This window comes from Microcebus murinus, chromosome 6 (genome assembly GCF_040939455.1).
Source record: "Microcebus murinus isolate Inina chromosome 6, M.murinus_Inina_mat1.0, whole genome shotgun sequence".
NCBI classification, from domain to species: Eukaryota; Metazoa; Chordata; class Mammalia; order Primates; family Cheirogaleidae; genus Microcebus; species Microcebus murinus.
In genome coordinates, this window is record NC_134109.1 from 70,246,361 (window position 1) to 70,262,568 (window position 16,208).

The 16,208-nt window shown below is 41.5% G+C and overlaps 2 gene segments (V, D, J or C); both read right to left on the reverse strand.

Annotated features, from left to right (window-relative positions):
• Positions 1–16,208, reverse strand: part of LOC105864674 (T cell receptor alpha chain constant-like) — a 528,183-nt gene that overhangs the window by 239,570 nt on the left and 272,405 nt on the right.
• On the reverse strand, positions 5,165–5,861 carry LOC105864686 (T cell receptor alpha variable 38-1-like). The segment is given in 2 exon segments: positions 5,165–5,533; positions 5,778–5,861. Coding segments are annotated over 2 exon segments (357 nt in total).

The window sequence follows — 16,208 nt, forward strand, 5'->3', positions numbered from 1 at the left end:
TTGCTGAAGATTTTCTTTTTTAAAAATATACCCGATTTTGGTTGTGTCAGGGAGCTCTGCAATACTGGTGGCAAATGTTCCTGTAAGGACTTTTGTGCCCTTCTATTAATGACGTTGTGAAGGAAGAATCAGAACAATTAACATAAAATTCATTTGGGAACATTCTGTGTTGTACAGCTGGCAGCTTTTCAATGGCATCTTATTTTTCCTCATGCACGCACTCTTCTATGAGAGAGGAAAGGTCAGGAATTACAGTCTTCATTTTATAGAAGAGGCAGCAGAGCAAAAATGAAAACTCAGAATGCAGGGAACCACTAATCTCATTTGCATTAATTTTCTCTCCCTATTGAATTTGTGTCATCCAATCTTATGATAAGGCCATCTCTGTGGTCCAGCTTTATGTAAACTTTTTACCCCAGTAAAACAAGAAAGAGAATAAAAGACTAAATTAAAAGCTGACTTGCCTTGTAGGGAGTTGTGGCCTTCATGCTCCCTTCCTATTTATTATTTCCATTTGGGAAGAGTGGTTAACTGAGCATTTTGCCACAGCTGTTCTTAACTCCAAAGGACTTCTTAAAGCACAGCTGAGTTGCCGTGGGTGGCATAGATTTTTCTCTTGTTTGCTCGGTGTTAACCTTCTCTATTTTCTGGGCAAAGTCACAGGACATTGGTAAAAAATATTACTTTACAATTTTCCCCCTTCTCCTCTCTGCTATCTATAGGACACTCTAGGTGATTGGGCTGTCTTCTCTCCCAATCTCAGTCCAGTTGAAGCTGTGAGTTCACTAATGAGACTCTCAGGAGTAAATGTTTTCTTTTTTTTTTTTTTTGAGACAGAGTCTCGCTTTGTTGCCCAGGCTAGAGAGAGTGCCATGGTGTCAGCCTAGCTCACAGCAACCTCAAACTCCTGGGCTCAAGCAATCCTTCTGCCTCAGTCTCCTGAGTAGCTGGGACTACAGGCATGCACCACCATGCCCGGCTAATTTTTTGTATATATACTTTTAGTTGGTCAATTAATTTCTTTCTATTTTTTTTTAGTAGAGACGGGGTCTCGCTCAGGCTGGTTTCGAACTCCCGACCTTGAGCAATCCGCCCGCCTCGGCCTCCCAGAGTGCTAGGATTACAGGCGTGAGCCACCGCGCCCGGCCTAATTTCTTTCTATTTATAGTAGAGACGGGATCTCACTCTTGCTCAGGCTAGTTTTGAACTCCTGACTTTGAGCAATCCTCCCGCCTCGGCCTCCCAGAGTGCTAGGATTACAGTCATGAGCCACCTCGCCCAGCCACGAAAAACTTTTAATTGAGCAAATATAGGGGTGAGGATGGGCAGACAGCTGTCTTTTTCTGGAAGCAGAACCCCTCCTGGGCAGTCTGTGAAGTTCCAATGTGCTCCCTTGGGATGTCAAGCCTATCTGGCAACCACTGTCGCAGGATTTCTCACTGGAGTCAGCTAGTTAGATTATACACAGTAAAAACTACCCCTATGTTCTTGTGGGAGGACTTTTCCAGATGCAGAAATCCAGGCGCATCAGCAATCAATGGCCAAGTGGGAGAAGCTGCTCTAATCATGGAGCCATTCCATCCCAGCGGGTGGATCTTCACTAAAGAGCACAAGGGTCCCCAGTCTAGATCACCCTAGGCAGTTCATGGTTAGTGTTCACATCACTCTCAAATATTTATCTGAAAATACACTGAACAAAAAACTTTTAAAAAGTTTTTCAGAAAAGGTTTTCTCTGATTTGTTATAGTCATTTGCCATTTTCTTTTGTCAGAGGAAGTGGTGGAATTTGCTTACTAACCTCCGAGTGGGGGTCCCAGTGCAGGGTGTGGGGCCCCGTGCATTCAGGTACTCTCTGGGGTGCATAGGTTCCCTGCGGCACAGAAGTAGGTGGCCAAGTCCCTTGGCTGGTGGCGTTTTGTGCAGGGAGTGGTGGAGCTGGCTCCAGTACCAAAGTAGCCTGCTCGCCTTCCCTGTGCTACCAACCCGAATTAATAGGAACAGAAACAAAGACACCAGATTTATTCTATCCAGTTCCTTTTCATCCTGTACCTGTGGATGAAAAACTGTTCAAATAATTATATTCGATGATAAAGTTCTTTTCTTCGTGGATGGTTAATTTTAGGTGTCAACTTGACTAGATTAAAGAATATCTAGAGAACTGGTAAAGCATTATTTTGGGGTGTGTCTGTGAGCGTGTGTCCAGAGGAGACTGGCATGCGAGTCTGCGTGGCGTAAGTGGGAAGGATCGGTCCTCAATGTGGCCATGCAATTGCCTGGGTGCCCGGGTAGAACAAGACAGAGGAAAGGAGAATTTCTTTTTCTCTCTCTTGGAGCTGTAATACACTCTTCTTCTCCTGCTCTTAGACATCAGAACTCCAGCATTTCTGGCCTCTGGCCTCTGTCCTGGGACTTACGCCAGCAGCCCCCTGGCTTCTCGGGCCTTTGAATTTGGATTGAGCCATGCAACTGGCATTCGAGGGTCTCCAGCTTGCAGACAGTCTGTCATGGAACTTGGTCTCTATAACTGTGTGAGCCAATTCCCCTAATAAGTCCCCTTTCATATATCTATATGTGCATCCTATTGGTTCTGTCTCTCTGTACTTCCTAACTGATATTAGAAAGGACTTTTTTTTTTCTTCCTTTGATAGCAAATTTTCTTAAAAAGACAATATTAAAGTGTTCATTTAAAATTTTATTTTTTCTTTGAATCTGTTCTGTTAAAGATAGAGACCAGTTCTCAGAAGCTTTTGGGTACTCTGGGTTCCTAATGACATGAATTCCTTCAGCTAACGCTACCAGATCATAAATCTGGCTCCTAAAAGCTCTTTCATGTCTTGGCTTTCTAAACTGATGGAGGATTTGATTCCAAAATGTGGAAATCTGGCCTAGACTGTACAGATAAAGAAGGGTTTGTTCCAGTTCTTTTGTTTGTATTTGGAATTTAGCAGATTCTTCAACAAGAGATAGACATTTGCAAATAACTTCTGTCAATGGGGACGAGCAGTGCCCTCTTCAGGTCAAAGAGATAATTACTGAGGCAATTTCTATGATTTCTTTCTCTATATGGAAAGAACTTAGTTTAGACAAGAAATCCGTTCTGGAAGTAATGTGTGTTAGGGGATGAAGTTCATACAGGGATGAGAAAAAATTCTAGATAGTGATTAGGATATACAGAATTAAATGTGCTTTTTCAGAGAGAGAGAGAGAGAGAGAGAGAAAGAAAGCAAAACAGAGAGAGTGGCCACGACACACAGAGGGAGGAAAGAAATGTTGGGTGTCAAGGAAAGTTGCTTGGTGCTTTTAAAGGGTAAAAATGGCTCCTCCCTCCAAGCTTCAGCAGACTGATTATAAAAGTGACTGCAAGATGTCAGGGAGTTCTTTATTTCTTATTCTTTTTCTGTGAGACTGGGTTACCTGAGTCCTTGAAATATTTTTATTTTTTGGCAGGAACTGAGGCAGAGAGCTAGAGCAGGGAGTTCGCACCCCTAGTGTCTGCTTAGGGTTCATAAAGGCTGAGGAAGAACTCAGAGATAACAAGTTAGGCCACACATGTTTTAATTAAACAAGGCATAGTTGTGAGTTTATTTCTCTTACTTTCTGTTTGATAGTTTATTTTCCTCTGTTAGATTATTAGTAAGACCACCTTTCAATCTGTTTATGAATTTCAGATTTATATTTATACTAAATCAAAAGGCCTTGATATTTAAAATGTACCCTATTCTTCCCTTTATCACTGCTTTACCTTTTCAAAGAAACCTCTGTATTCCCCTTGATATTATTTCAGAAATATAGGATGATTATAATATAAATTTTAAGCATAATCTTAGGGCTTTATCAGCACTTACTATGTGCCTAATGTTCCAAGAGCAGTGAGGAGAGCTGAAGGGGACAGGCAAACTCTCTCCACACAGTGACTGTGATGTATCTGGGGAGGAAAGGTGAATACCTGACACAACGCCAAAGTGACACACCTCACACACCTCAAGAAGGTGTGTCACTGAGAGTCGTACTGTGTGGTTCAGATTCTGTTAGTGTATGACATTGCAGGAGAAGGAATTAAAGGATTTTTTAACTATTAAAGAAGATCCTTAGACCAGGCGCGGTGGCTCACGCCTGTAATCCTAGCACTCTGAGAGGCCGAGCCGGGCGGATTGCTCGAGGTCAGGAGTTTGAAAGCAGCCTGAGCAAGAGCAAGACCCCGTCTCTACTATAAATAAAAAAAGAAATTAATTGGCCAACTAATATATATAGAAAAAATTAGCCGGGCATGGTGGCACATGCCTGTAGTCCCAGCTACTTGGGAGGCTGAGGCAGGAGGATTGCTTGAGCCCAGGAGTTTGAGGTTGCTGTGAGCTAGGCTGACGCCACGGCACTCACTCTAGCCTGGGCAACAAAGTGAGACTCTGTCTCAAAAAAAAAAAAAAATCCTTACAGGGAGAGGAGCTTTCCAGTGGGCATTATAGGATTAATATGCTATAAACAGTCTGAAATATACATAAAAGGGAAATTTGGGTGGGTGGAACAAACAGGAAAGAAACGCTAGAGCCAGCAATGAGCTTGAGGTGCCTATGGGTCAGTGAGGAAAATAAACTATCCAACCGCTGAGGGCATGGCCCCGAGCTGGCTGCTCACAGAGCCTTTCACAGGCCATGCCATCCTCCTCCTAGGCCTCCGACCTAGTACCATGGGCCTAGGTCATCTCTGAGGTCCATGGTGGGCCCAGTCAATCCTCTCTCTCGTCATGCTCCAGTAACAAACCTGTTGTGTTCTAAAATTAGTACCTTGTTCTGAGGAGATGCAGTTTCGGACTAGATGGACAATTAAAGAACAGGCAACAATTAACAAAATAGAAAAGGTTCTGATTCCTGGAGGTAAGAGCTCCCAGGAAAATTATTAAGATCCTCTGGACAGAGACAATGCTTAGGACCCTTGACCTGTTTCTGTATCATACAAAGCTCTGAGGGTCAAGTGCAACAGTACCCATGAAGGCCCTTTGTAAAACTGGAAAGCACTGCATATGTCAGTATCTTGACTGTTGTTTTAAGGAGTGAAGCTTGCAGATGTCCATCTCTCTGTGTTTCTTATAGTTGGAGAGAAGGAGGTTTTATTCCCAAGAGACATCAATGATTTTTCTATACCTGTTACACCAAGCCACTCCCTGCCCCCCGACCTCTGCACAGACACTGAGGTCTGAGGTTTCTGTAAGCCTCTCCTTGTCGCTTGTCTCACTGTGTGTTCATGAAAGCACAGAAATACATCGCGGCGTCCCCCAGCTGTGAGTCTGAGATCTTGAGGCTGAAGGATTTGGCTGCTTTCTGGAAGTTCACTGAGAAGCGATTCTCTGTTGCATTCTGTTGCTTATAAGCTTCTTGGCGAATAATGAGAATCATCTGCCTGCTGGGAGGCTGTTTGTACCAGAACAAATAATAATTACTCTCACTAGTGGCGTATGTGCAGTCCAGGGTCACCGTCTCTGCCTCCTGCACAGACATCTCTGGTTGAGACTGAGTGACTGTCTGGGCCACGCTGGATCCTGTGGGAAAGAGGAGGGAAAGGGCTTTGTTGGGGATCATGTCAGAGAGAGGAACAGACCCACAAACTGGTTCCCATCCCCACCTGCCTTTCTTTTTGATTCAAGCCTCAGGCAGCATATATCTGCTTTCTCTCTCCAGGTAGCTGGGATCTAAGAGACAATGCCCTTCTGGTCTACTAATCTTTCCTCTTCCTTCACAGCCCCATTAGATGTCACTATAAATAAAGACCTACACCTTCCTTACCAAGACAGGTGGAGACCACGGCTGCCCAGAGCCAGCTAGCAAGTGTCATGCTGACGGCGTTCCGCTGCAGGGTGACAAGTCTCCTGCTCTGATCTGGGTTCTCCTCTGTGCTTGGTGACAAATCTCCTTCAAAGCAGGAAATGCTATGCCAGGTGGGACGGATGATTATGTCTCAGCGAGGAAAGTTTTTCTAACCCCTTTTGGTCTCTCTTTCAGAAAATAGGCCTTTGGTTATAATTTCAAACGAGAGTGAAACATTTTTTCTGAGTTCTTTCAGTCTAGGAAGAAAATAAAGAGGAAGTGGAGCTGGTAAATTCTTCTTTTTTTATTAAAAAAATTTTTTTTCATTTCAGCATATTACGGGGGTACAAATTATTGCCCTTGCCCCACCCAACTCAGAGCTTCGAGCGTGTCCATCCCCCAGACAGTGCACACCACACCCATTAGGTGTGTATGTACCCATCCCCTTCTTCCCCCTTCCATGTGCCTGACACCTGATGAATGTTATTTGGTTAATTATTCTTGATAAAACCTAATCTTGGAGAGGAGAGTGGCATGGTGGGAGAAAGTAGTGGATTCCACTCACAACAATGGCAAACTCTGATTTTCCTTTCCTCCTTCTTCTTTCTCTTCCTCCTCCTTCTCCTCTTCTTTTAAATAAAAATGACAAAGCAAATCTGATAAAATATGAACATTTAATTATGGGTGATAAGAATATACCTGTTATATTAACATATTCAATTTTTTATAGTTTTACAATTTCCCAAAATATACAAAGAATGAGAAAAAATATATAAGCTTGTGACTGACAGAGCACTGACTGAATTCAGAGATAAGTAAAAGCAGGACATGTAGTGTCTAATGTGGTTATAATTTCCATGGATTAAAAAAAAGATTGTGTTTATGCTATATCAGGAAGCTCTGAAATGACTATTGTAGAAGTTCTAAGCACTAAACTGATTTAAAAAATGTAGTTTATATTTATATTAAGAGTTGCTCTGATGATTCTCATTCCATTTTGAAGAAATATTGTGAATAAAGAACTTTTAAAAACATTACTCTGATTCATTAGAATTTTGCATTTCCAGAGGGAGTGACAGGGATCCTTATGTAATTCCAGAACTGGAGTTTCCAAGCTGGGAGTATGAATGGGGGCCCATTTACCTATCAAGTGCTGTCAGAGGAGTAAGGGTTCTCTGTGCCAGAGGTAGGTGGCTGAGTGTCCCCACTCAGAGAGAAGTCATGAGCATTGGGCCCAGCCCTGACTGAGGCCGCTAAAATCCCTTACACTGCAAAACTCAGTTTGATGGCCATGGAGGAAGGAGCACCAGAGTTTCTTCAGGATCATCTCTATCCTTGTCTCATGATTTGAATTCCTGAATCTCGGTTTTGGATCCCTGAGAGTCAGCTCCAATGGAAGGATTTGTGCATATGTAGTTTATTGCTGGTGATTCTAGGAAACATTGGTAGGAAGTGAATCAGGGAAGAAAGGAAGCCAATGTAGGGCATACCATCAAGACAGTTACTGTGATGGGCAAGTGGAACTTAATGCAGCTGGGTAACTTGGGAGACAGGATAACACACCCTTTGGAGTTATCCCAGATGAGGTGTGAAGAGGCTGGAGTAGTCATTTATAACATCATCATCCATCACTGATCAAGGACTGATTTGGGGGCACTAACTCTTTGGCATTTCTGGCTTGTGCTGAACACACTGCTCCCACGGCCAGAAAACAGTCTTCAGAGTTTTGCTGGGATTTTTGGAGAGCAATGTGCAGTGTGTTGAAGTGGCTGCCAAGGGGCTGTGGGTGGGGCCCCAACAGCATCTGCATAGTTCATTCCTTGCTCTGCTGAGACCCACTTGTGCTCCGTTAAATCCACTCAGATATTTAGTTATTAAAAAAAAAAAAAAGACAACAGGAGGGTTAGTGGGACAAATTACACTTGCTGTAGTTGATTTCATCACTGTAATTCATATTTATTATCTTCTTCCATATAACTTTTATACCACTCATTCTTGATTCTCTTCACCTTTGGCTAACACTTCTCCTGGTCTAGATTTCTTTCCCAGGGAGGTAACCTAGACAAGACCTTCATCCCTGAGGGGTCTAAGCCCCTGGCTATTCTGCTCTAGTCAGCCATAGATGCTACAAGTGCCTGTTTACAGTGATCACTGGCATAAAAGTGCTGAAAGTCATCCCAGTGAATCCTCTGAGTTTTAGACATATTTTACCAGCCCTCACTAGGTAGTAACAACTCTATAGTTTCCTGATAATCAGGATCAATTGTCCCTGCCAGTATAGTAACTCCTTGATCTTCTGGTCTACTGACATAAGGATCCCCAAAGTACCAGGCAGTGTGTGTAACTTTAGGTTTGGTAAAAACCTTTCTGTTTCCCTAGTAGAAGTATCTTCTTCCCTCTTCCCCTCAAAGAGAAACAGGACCTCTAGTTCAGCAGAACCTGCAGTTGTGAGAACAGGAAGCATGGAAGTGGGTCATTGAAAGTGGGAGTTGATGGGGAGATGGTCCTACTTCCACCCCTTGGTGTCCAGGTCTATGTATTTTGTACAACAGGGGCACAGTGTTATCTTAAAGAACAGTTTTTTAGCCCCTCAGAGTGCTATAGCTAACCTGGTGCTGTAGTTGAGCCCTTAAGTGGTCACTCCAAAGTTCTGTCAGGCTGGTAGTTTGTGGCTAACGCTATATGTTGCAGGGTCAGTATACCCAATGGACACATGTCCATTGTCACACCCCCTTGCTGTAAAGTGGGTCCTTTGATGCAAAGGGATGTGAGATCCCTTGACGATCATAATAATCAATCAGACACTCTGAGCCCTCAGTTCACACATCTATGTGTAGCGCTGTGGAGGGGAAGACAAACTCATACCCAGAATATGTATTAATAATAAAAATTTCTGATACTTCCAAGCTGGAAGTGGTTCAATGTTATCAACTTGCCAACAGGTGGGTGATTGGTCTCCTTGAAGGTTGATTCCATGTTGAAGGCTCATAGACTACTGCTAACGATGAATATTTAGCAGCAGAAGTAGCTAAATCTGTCTTGGTGAGAGAAAACTCATGCTTCTGGGCTTATGGAGAACCTCAATTCTGCCACCTTAGCTAATCTAGTCATGGGTATATTGTTCAAGTGCTGAAGTGGACAAAGACAGACATCCTCTGGCTGGCCAACATCCTCTGGATGGATCATCTTGTCCACATGGTCACTCAGGGCTGGGGCAGTAGTGGGTGCTCTCTTGTGGGTATTGACGTGAGACACAATGATCAAAGTAGTTTGTACCTGCACTCACTGCTCCTTCAGTTTATGGTCATCCCTAAATGCGACTCACCCTCCTCCTACCCCATCTGCTCAGGGTTCTGACCCTAGAAAAGTGCACTTTTCAAAAAGACTCATTGTTTATAACTTCTGGCTATACCCCTTGACTTTTTCTCTAGCCAGCTGGTTGAACTTTCATTCCTTTTATAAAGTAACCAGCTTTTCCATCATATTGTATTCTCATTTTCCCTTATCCTTTATGAGCTTTGTACCATTTTCCCTCAGATTTTGGTACTTGATCTTCTAAGTCAGTCTTTTGGGAATGTCAAAATATATCTTTTTTAAATACTGAATTTGATGGTCATGGCTTTCAAGATTTTGTATTTTGTATCTTTGTAAAAGCCTATAAAGGAACTCAAAGGCAAGAATTTTACTCTGTTCTTTCTTTGTTCTTTAGTGTTCTCTCTTTTCTGATATCAAGCCTCAAGTTTTGGACTAGTTTTAACAGAGGAAGGGCTTCACACGGGGAAGCAAAATACATTAGATAGTATTTGAAAGCATCATCCCTCTGCACCTGGTCTTCAAATACAGCGTTGACATTATGTTCTAGAAAAGCCCCTCATATTGCTTTTTGTTCACAGCAAAGTTACAGTAAGTGTCCCAGGGCTCATATAAAAGGAGGCATGCCTGGGCCTCTCAGCAAGTTTTGGGTAGGGGTGCAGGTGCCTGCGGGCCACTGTGTACTCGCTGCACAGAAGAACACGGTTGAGTCATGGAGCTGGGAATCCCGTATGTGCAGGGAAAAGTGTTGATCTTCTTTGTGAAGCCTGATTGTGAATCTTCCGCTGATCTTCTCCTGCACATTTGATCGCATTTGTATCAGGGAGACGAGGCCTTCCTCAGGATCCTGCCTAAACCACTGGAAGAAATCTGAAGCGCTGTCTCTGTAACTGCAGTTCAGTGTGAAGCTGTCGCCTTCCTTCACTTTCAGGGAAGAAGGACTCTGCTCCACTGGTGGTTGTTCATTTGACCCTGCTCCGGAGGAATGAAAGATTTTCACACATAAACCATTTTGTTTTGTTTTAGAATTTTCCTTGTTTGACATTCCTTAAAGAAACCAGATTGACCCTGGGATCCCTTTAGATTTCGATGCCAGGGCCGCCCCCAGTTTCTGTTGTTGCTTGTGCCTTTCCTCCCCTCTTCCCTCCTCGCCCACCCCCACTCACAGGTCAGCTGCACACACAGCAGCACCAGAGAAGCACTCAGGGCAGTTTCCATTCTTCCTTCTTCCTGGAGCCTTTGCGGATTCAGTTTGGAGGCCTGGAACTGACCATGTTCAATGGGTCTAGTTCACTGTCCTGGATTCTTCTGGCTCTTTTGGCTTGGAAGCCCTAGGGCATCTTCATTCTGTTTTCACAGCCAATCAAAAACGTCACTGTCACATTAAACACATCGTTGAATGTCCTCCCTCCCTCCCAGGTCTCCATTCACCTTGTTCTAGTTTCCTGCAGTGTTTTGTCAATGGAAGCACTGCCCCCGTGTGGTCTGAGCTTTTGTATAAATTTTTTTTAATTTCCTTCTTATTGCAAAATAACCTATGTTAAAGTAAAGGCAAATAGGACATACCTAGAGACAAAAAGTAAACAGAAAGGAAAGAAAACAAACATAGTGTTAAAAGTTCTGTTCTCCAGTGATGGTGATGACTATCTGAATATCTGAATATCCTTAACACTTGACACTCCCTGCCTCACTCTCCTCAGCTTTGATGGAAATCTGTGCAGGTTCTTTGCCCGTATGACACTGTAAGTGCATTCTGAGGGCTGTGGATAGGTGGAGAGAAGACCTGATTCTTTCCCTCAACTGATTCCCTACCAGAGCTTTATTATGTCTCTCCTTCGGGACAGCTTTAAATTAGTTAAGAGTTAGACCTTTTCCAAATTTTCTCTAAAAACACAAAGAAGGGAAATATAGTGTCCTTTCTTTTAACATGTTCCCAGGTATGAGAAAGCAGCTTGGTATCTGGCTAATGCTGAATGTGGTAGTGCTTTTGCGAACATCCAAGGGCTTCTTATATTTAGATCTGGGCACCTGTGCAGAGTCTGGTTTCTGAAACTCTCCCTTAGCAGTGTCTCCTGTATTTGCAGCAATGATTAGGGATTCGGGATGAAGAGCGATAGGGAAGAAATTTTCCTTCTATTCTTTGCCCTGGGTTCTCACCCTGCTGATTCAAGGTACTTAACACTCCCATCTTCTCAGCTACATTTCCTGGATAAAGACCTGGCCTTGGCAATTCTTTCCCCATTCTTTTCTTCCTTTGTTTCTTATTGTGGTTGTGAGATAAGTGGCTGAGCCTCCATGCTGAGAGTCTGTAAAAAGAAAAGAGATTTTTTTTAAACAATCTTATTCTGTTGCCCTGAGGGCATGGACTAGAGTGCCCATGGTGTCAGCCTAGCTCACAGCAGCCTCAAACTCTTGGGCTCAAGCGATCTGATTCTCCTGCTTCAGCCTCCCAAGTAGCTGGGACTACAGGCATGCACCACCATGTCTGGATAATTTTTTATATGTATATATTTTTAGTTGTCCAGCTAATTTCTTTCTAGTTTTAGTAGAGATGGGGTCTCATTCTTCTTGCTCAGGCTGGTCTTGAACTCTTGAGGTCAAACCATCTTCCCGCCTCGGCCTTCCAGAGTGCTAGGATTACAGGTGAGAGCTACTGCGCCCAGCCAGTGGAGATCTTCTTTGTAGTTAACTGTGGATGCTACTCTTCCATTCTTCCTCACGTGTGAAATTATGTAAAACAGGGAGAGTCTGCTTCTTCTAGCATTCTCCTAGCTTCTCTTAGGCACAGTATTATTGCACCTCAGACTGGAGTTAGCTTTATTCTGGAGATGCAGGGTAAGGGTGACACTGGACTCTACCTGCCCCTGTCCTCCCATTACTGCCTGAGAAGAAAACGATAGACACATTAGGTAGTCACCGGAGAATCTGGCTGTGTGTAAATTGGTGTACTTTCCCTGTAATCTTATGATCATTCTTCTTCCCAATCAGAACATCCTCACATCACATCAAGTCTAAAACCACAGAAATGCTAGCAAAATTTCTAGTTTTCTTTTTGACATTTTCCTCTGTATTGAAAAGGGTACTTACTAGGAATGTTCTCAGAAAAGGGGGTTTTAGTCTGGGAAGAGTAGAAAGAGCTGTCCCTGTTGCTTGGAAGAAGTAACATTTCAGCAAGTGTTTCCCTTGGGATTTTCTTCTCTCCTTTCTCTAGTATGGTGATTTCAACATTCCAAGTGAGCACCAGCAGGCACCTATCTAGTTAAAGATGGTTAATGATTGTCCTGAGCAATGATAAACAGAGGTTGTGGAAGGTAAACAAGAAATGTTGAGTGCTGTTACCTCAACAAGTTTATTCAACTTAACCCTGTGGAGACATTTAAGAAAATGTACAAAATAGAATATGCTAATTATACAGTTGGGAGGATAAGAAAAACACACCTAGAAAGTTAACTAACTCTAGGGGGCAGTGCTTGATAGGCATCAGCACTTACTACTATGGAAGCAAAGTGTAAGAGCAAAATATTTGCAGCTTAGAATCAGGAGCTGAATGACTGGCACAAGAGCTAAGAAGAAAATCATATGATTATCTCTATTGATGTAGGAAAGGCATTTGACAAAGTTTAACACATATTCATGTTAAATATCCAAAAATAGAAATTGATTAACTATTTCTTTAATGTAAAAGATGCATATGCCACAACCCCAAACCAGTACCTACTTATGGGGAAGCACAAGAAGTTTTCCTATTAAAGTAGGAAGAGGAGAAAGTTGTTCATTACCTCTACCAGTATTTAACATTGTGTTGGAGCTACTAGCTTGTGCAGTCAGCCCAGACAAAAACAATTAGAAGCATAAGAATTGGAAAGAAAGAGGTAAAATATCATCTGCATGTTTGCAGAGGAGATGACTGCATATCAGAAAACCTAAAAGAAAACAAAGATCACTACCAAAAGACTGGTTATAATATGAACGACATTTTGAAGAAACATTCCTGTCTTTCATGGGTCAAAACAAGAAACAGTTAAAAGAAAATGTGGAGGAAAAGAGCACATATTCTATTGCACAAAAGTGAAAAGAATGAGAAAGGAAAGAAACTTCTTAAGTGAAAATTAAGACTATGCAGACAGGTCAATTAATGGAATAGCAAATCTGTAATTAGGTCCAATCATATATGGAAATTTAGTGTATGATAAGGATAGTATCTCAAATCAGTGGGGCGGGGAATGACTTTTGGGTAAGTATGTTGGAATAATTTATATTCTTTCTAGATATGAGCTTGCTGGTGACAAATGTGACCGTGACAGTTCCCATTTTAGACAAGCAGTCTTCAAACTGGGGTCATGTACTCTTGGAGGTCTATGAAGATTTTCCTAAAACTGTTCTGCTCTAGAACATGCTTGAAGCCCAGATGTCATACATTCCTTCTTTCCTGTTTCTCTCTCCCCTTCCCTCTCACCCCTTTAAGAAAAAGTCTATACCTCAACCTTCCTGAATAGTGCATTGCTTCAGTTTGCTAAAATATCTCTAAGATACCAAAAAAAACCCAAAAGACAATTTATTAGCTTCTAGCTTTTGAGGGAAAGGTCCCAATGGCTAAGCAAAAAATATTGCAAGACAGAGCTATATTTCAACTGGCAACAGCCTCAATGCAAGTTTCCTTACCTTATCCATTATCTACCTTAGAATATAGAATTATGAAATGAGTGGTTGTCACTGGAACCCATCAACCCTTCATCAACCCTTACTGAGTTGAAAAATGAAGTCAGACTTCTTTTTGATAGAAAATATATCTTATGGGGCTGGTTTGTTGACAATGTGAGGTGTGGGAGAAAGAGAAAAGTTAAAGTTGATTCCAAAATTTCTGGCTGTGGTAATGAGGTGAATTATGTCTCCATTTTCCTGAAATGGGGAAGAGTGTGGGAAGAGTTTATGAGAGGGAATCAGGCATTATGTTTTAGATATGTTAAATTTAGATGCCAGTTAGACATCTGGGGTAGATGTTACATAGGTTATTATATATATATTTATACATAATATATAATATAAATGCCTGTAACCATATATATATGCCTGGCTTTCAATGGAGAGGGCAGAGGTGAAGGTGAAAATATGGGAATCATCAATGTAGATGGTAATGAAAGCCACATGCCTGGATGAGATCACTTAGAGAATGAGCGTAGATGGAGTACCTGTTTGAGATGATGAGACATCTAGAGGTCAGCAAGAGGAAGATGATCTAGAAAAGGAGACTGAGAAGGAGTGGCTTGTGAAGTTGAAGGCAAACCCGGAGAGCATGGCATTCCCAATTCAAGCAAAGACGGTGTTTCAAGTAGAAAACAGCCATAATGTCAAATTATCCTGAGAGATTTAATAACATGAGGAATGGTAATGGATTATGGGATTTGTGGCGATGAAAGTCATTGGTGACTTTTGCAGAGTGATTCTAGGGGGACAGTAGGGATAAAAATCTGCCTGAGGCTGGGTGCAGTGGCTCACGCCTGTAATCCTAGCACTTTGGGAGGCCGAGGCGGGAGGAATCGCTCAAGGTCAGGAGTTCAAAACCAGCCTGAGCAAGAGTGAAACCCTGTCTCTACTAAAAGTAAAAAGAAATTAATCAGCCAACTAAAAATATATAGAAAAAATTAGCCAGGCATGGTGGCACATTCCTGTAATCCCAGCTACTCGGGAGGCTGAGGCAGAAGGATTGCTCGAGCCCAGGAGTTTGAGGTTGCTGTGAGCTAGGCTGATGCCATGGCACTCTAGCCTGGGCAACAGAGTGAGACTCTGTCTCAAAAAAAAAAAAAAAAAAAAATCTGCCTGGACTGGGTTCAAATAAGAGAGGGGTTAGGGAATAGAGATAATGAATTCAGAAAACTTGTTAAAGAAGTCATGTTAATGAGAAACAAGGAAAAAAAACAGACTATAAACTGTTTTACCTATTGAGTCACAAATTCCAGTTCTAGGATGCTATCTTAATAAAATGATGAGAAATTTGAATTAAAATTTATATTTAAAGGTGTTTACCATAATACTATTTAAAATGATTAAAAATTGGAAATAGTTAAAATATCCCAAACCAGGAAAATTATAAAATTAAGTATGGTATACCTATGATGTGGGTAATCAATTCAAACTATAAATGCAAGGTATTTTTAGTAATAAAAGGATATAAAATTGTTCCCACAATATGATATAAGAATGTGCAAAAATGGGAAACAAGTAAAAACAGAAACAAAAATGGAAACAGAAGTAAAGTAAAAAATAAAAATGCATTTATGTTTATCTGGCAGAGTTATAAATTTTTAGCATTTTTTGTACTTTTCCAATTCAAAATTCATAAAACAGACACAGGGTTAACATCATTCTTATCTCTCATAATGAAAGTAGACCAATGATTATCTGCCTTCACATAATTCTGGTTATTTTGACCAGAAAATGCTTTTTGTACCATAAATTCAGCTCATAAAATAAAAAATAATTGAAAGCATACCCTTTTCTGTTGTCTGTAATAATTAATGGATCTATTGGTTGTGAATGACAGAATCTCAACTTATGCTGGCTTGACCCTCAAAGAAGGTATTTTGACTTTTGTAGTTCCAGGCAGAGCTAAATTTATAGGGTCTGATACTCTCAGAAATCTTTCTTTCTGTCTCAGTATTGTCTTTCTCCATCTTTTAGACTAAGATGTGAATGATGCCTCCTAAAGTTGTGAATAATATGTGGTAGGTTTACTGGGCAGAAAAAAATAGGAGAAACTGTACATGTCCACTAAAATGAATCTGTCAGCAAAGCAGTTTTACTCACTTATTGCTTGTATCTTTGTGCTTAGCTCTTTTCTACAGTGATTTTTGGTTTTGAGATGCTGTGAACCTATGCTAATAACTCTTTCAAATTTAGATTATATGATAGGTTAAAGCAAATCCTGAATGTGTCCTTAGGGACAAATCCTCTCTGTCTATCAATCCATTCCTTCTTCTCTTCCCTTTCTCTTAAGTTGTTCTTTGTCTCTTCTACCAATTCAAGATCCCAAATGAGTCTATAGCATTACCCGACAATATGCATCCAGAAAATCTTTTCTTGGTAGATACAATGGTGAGT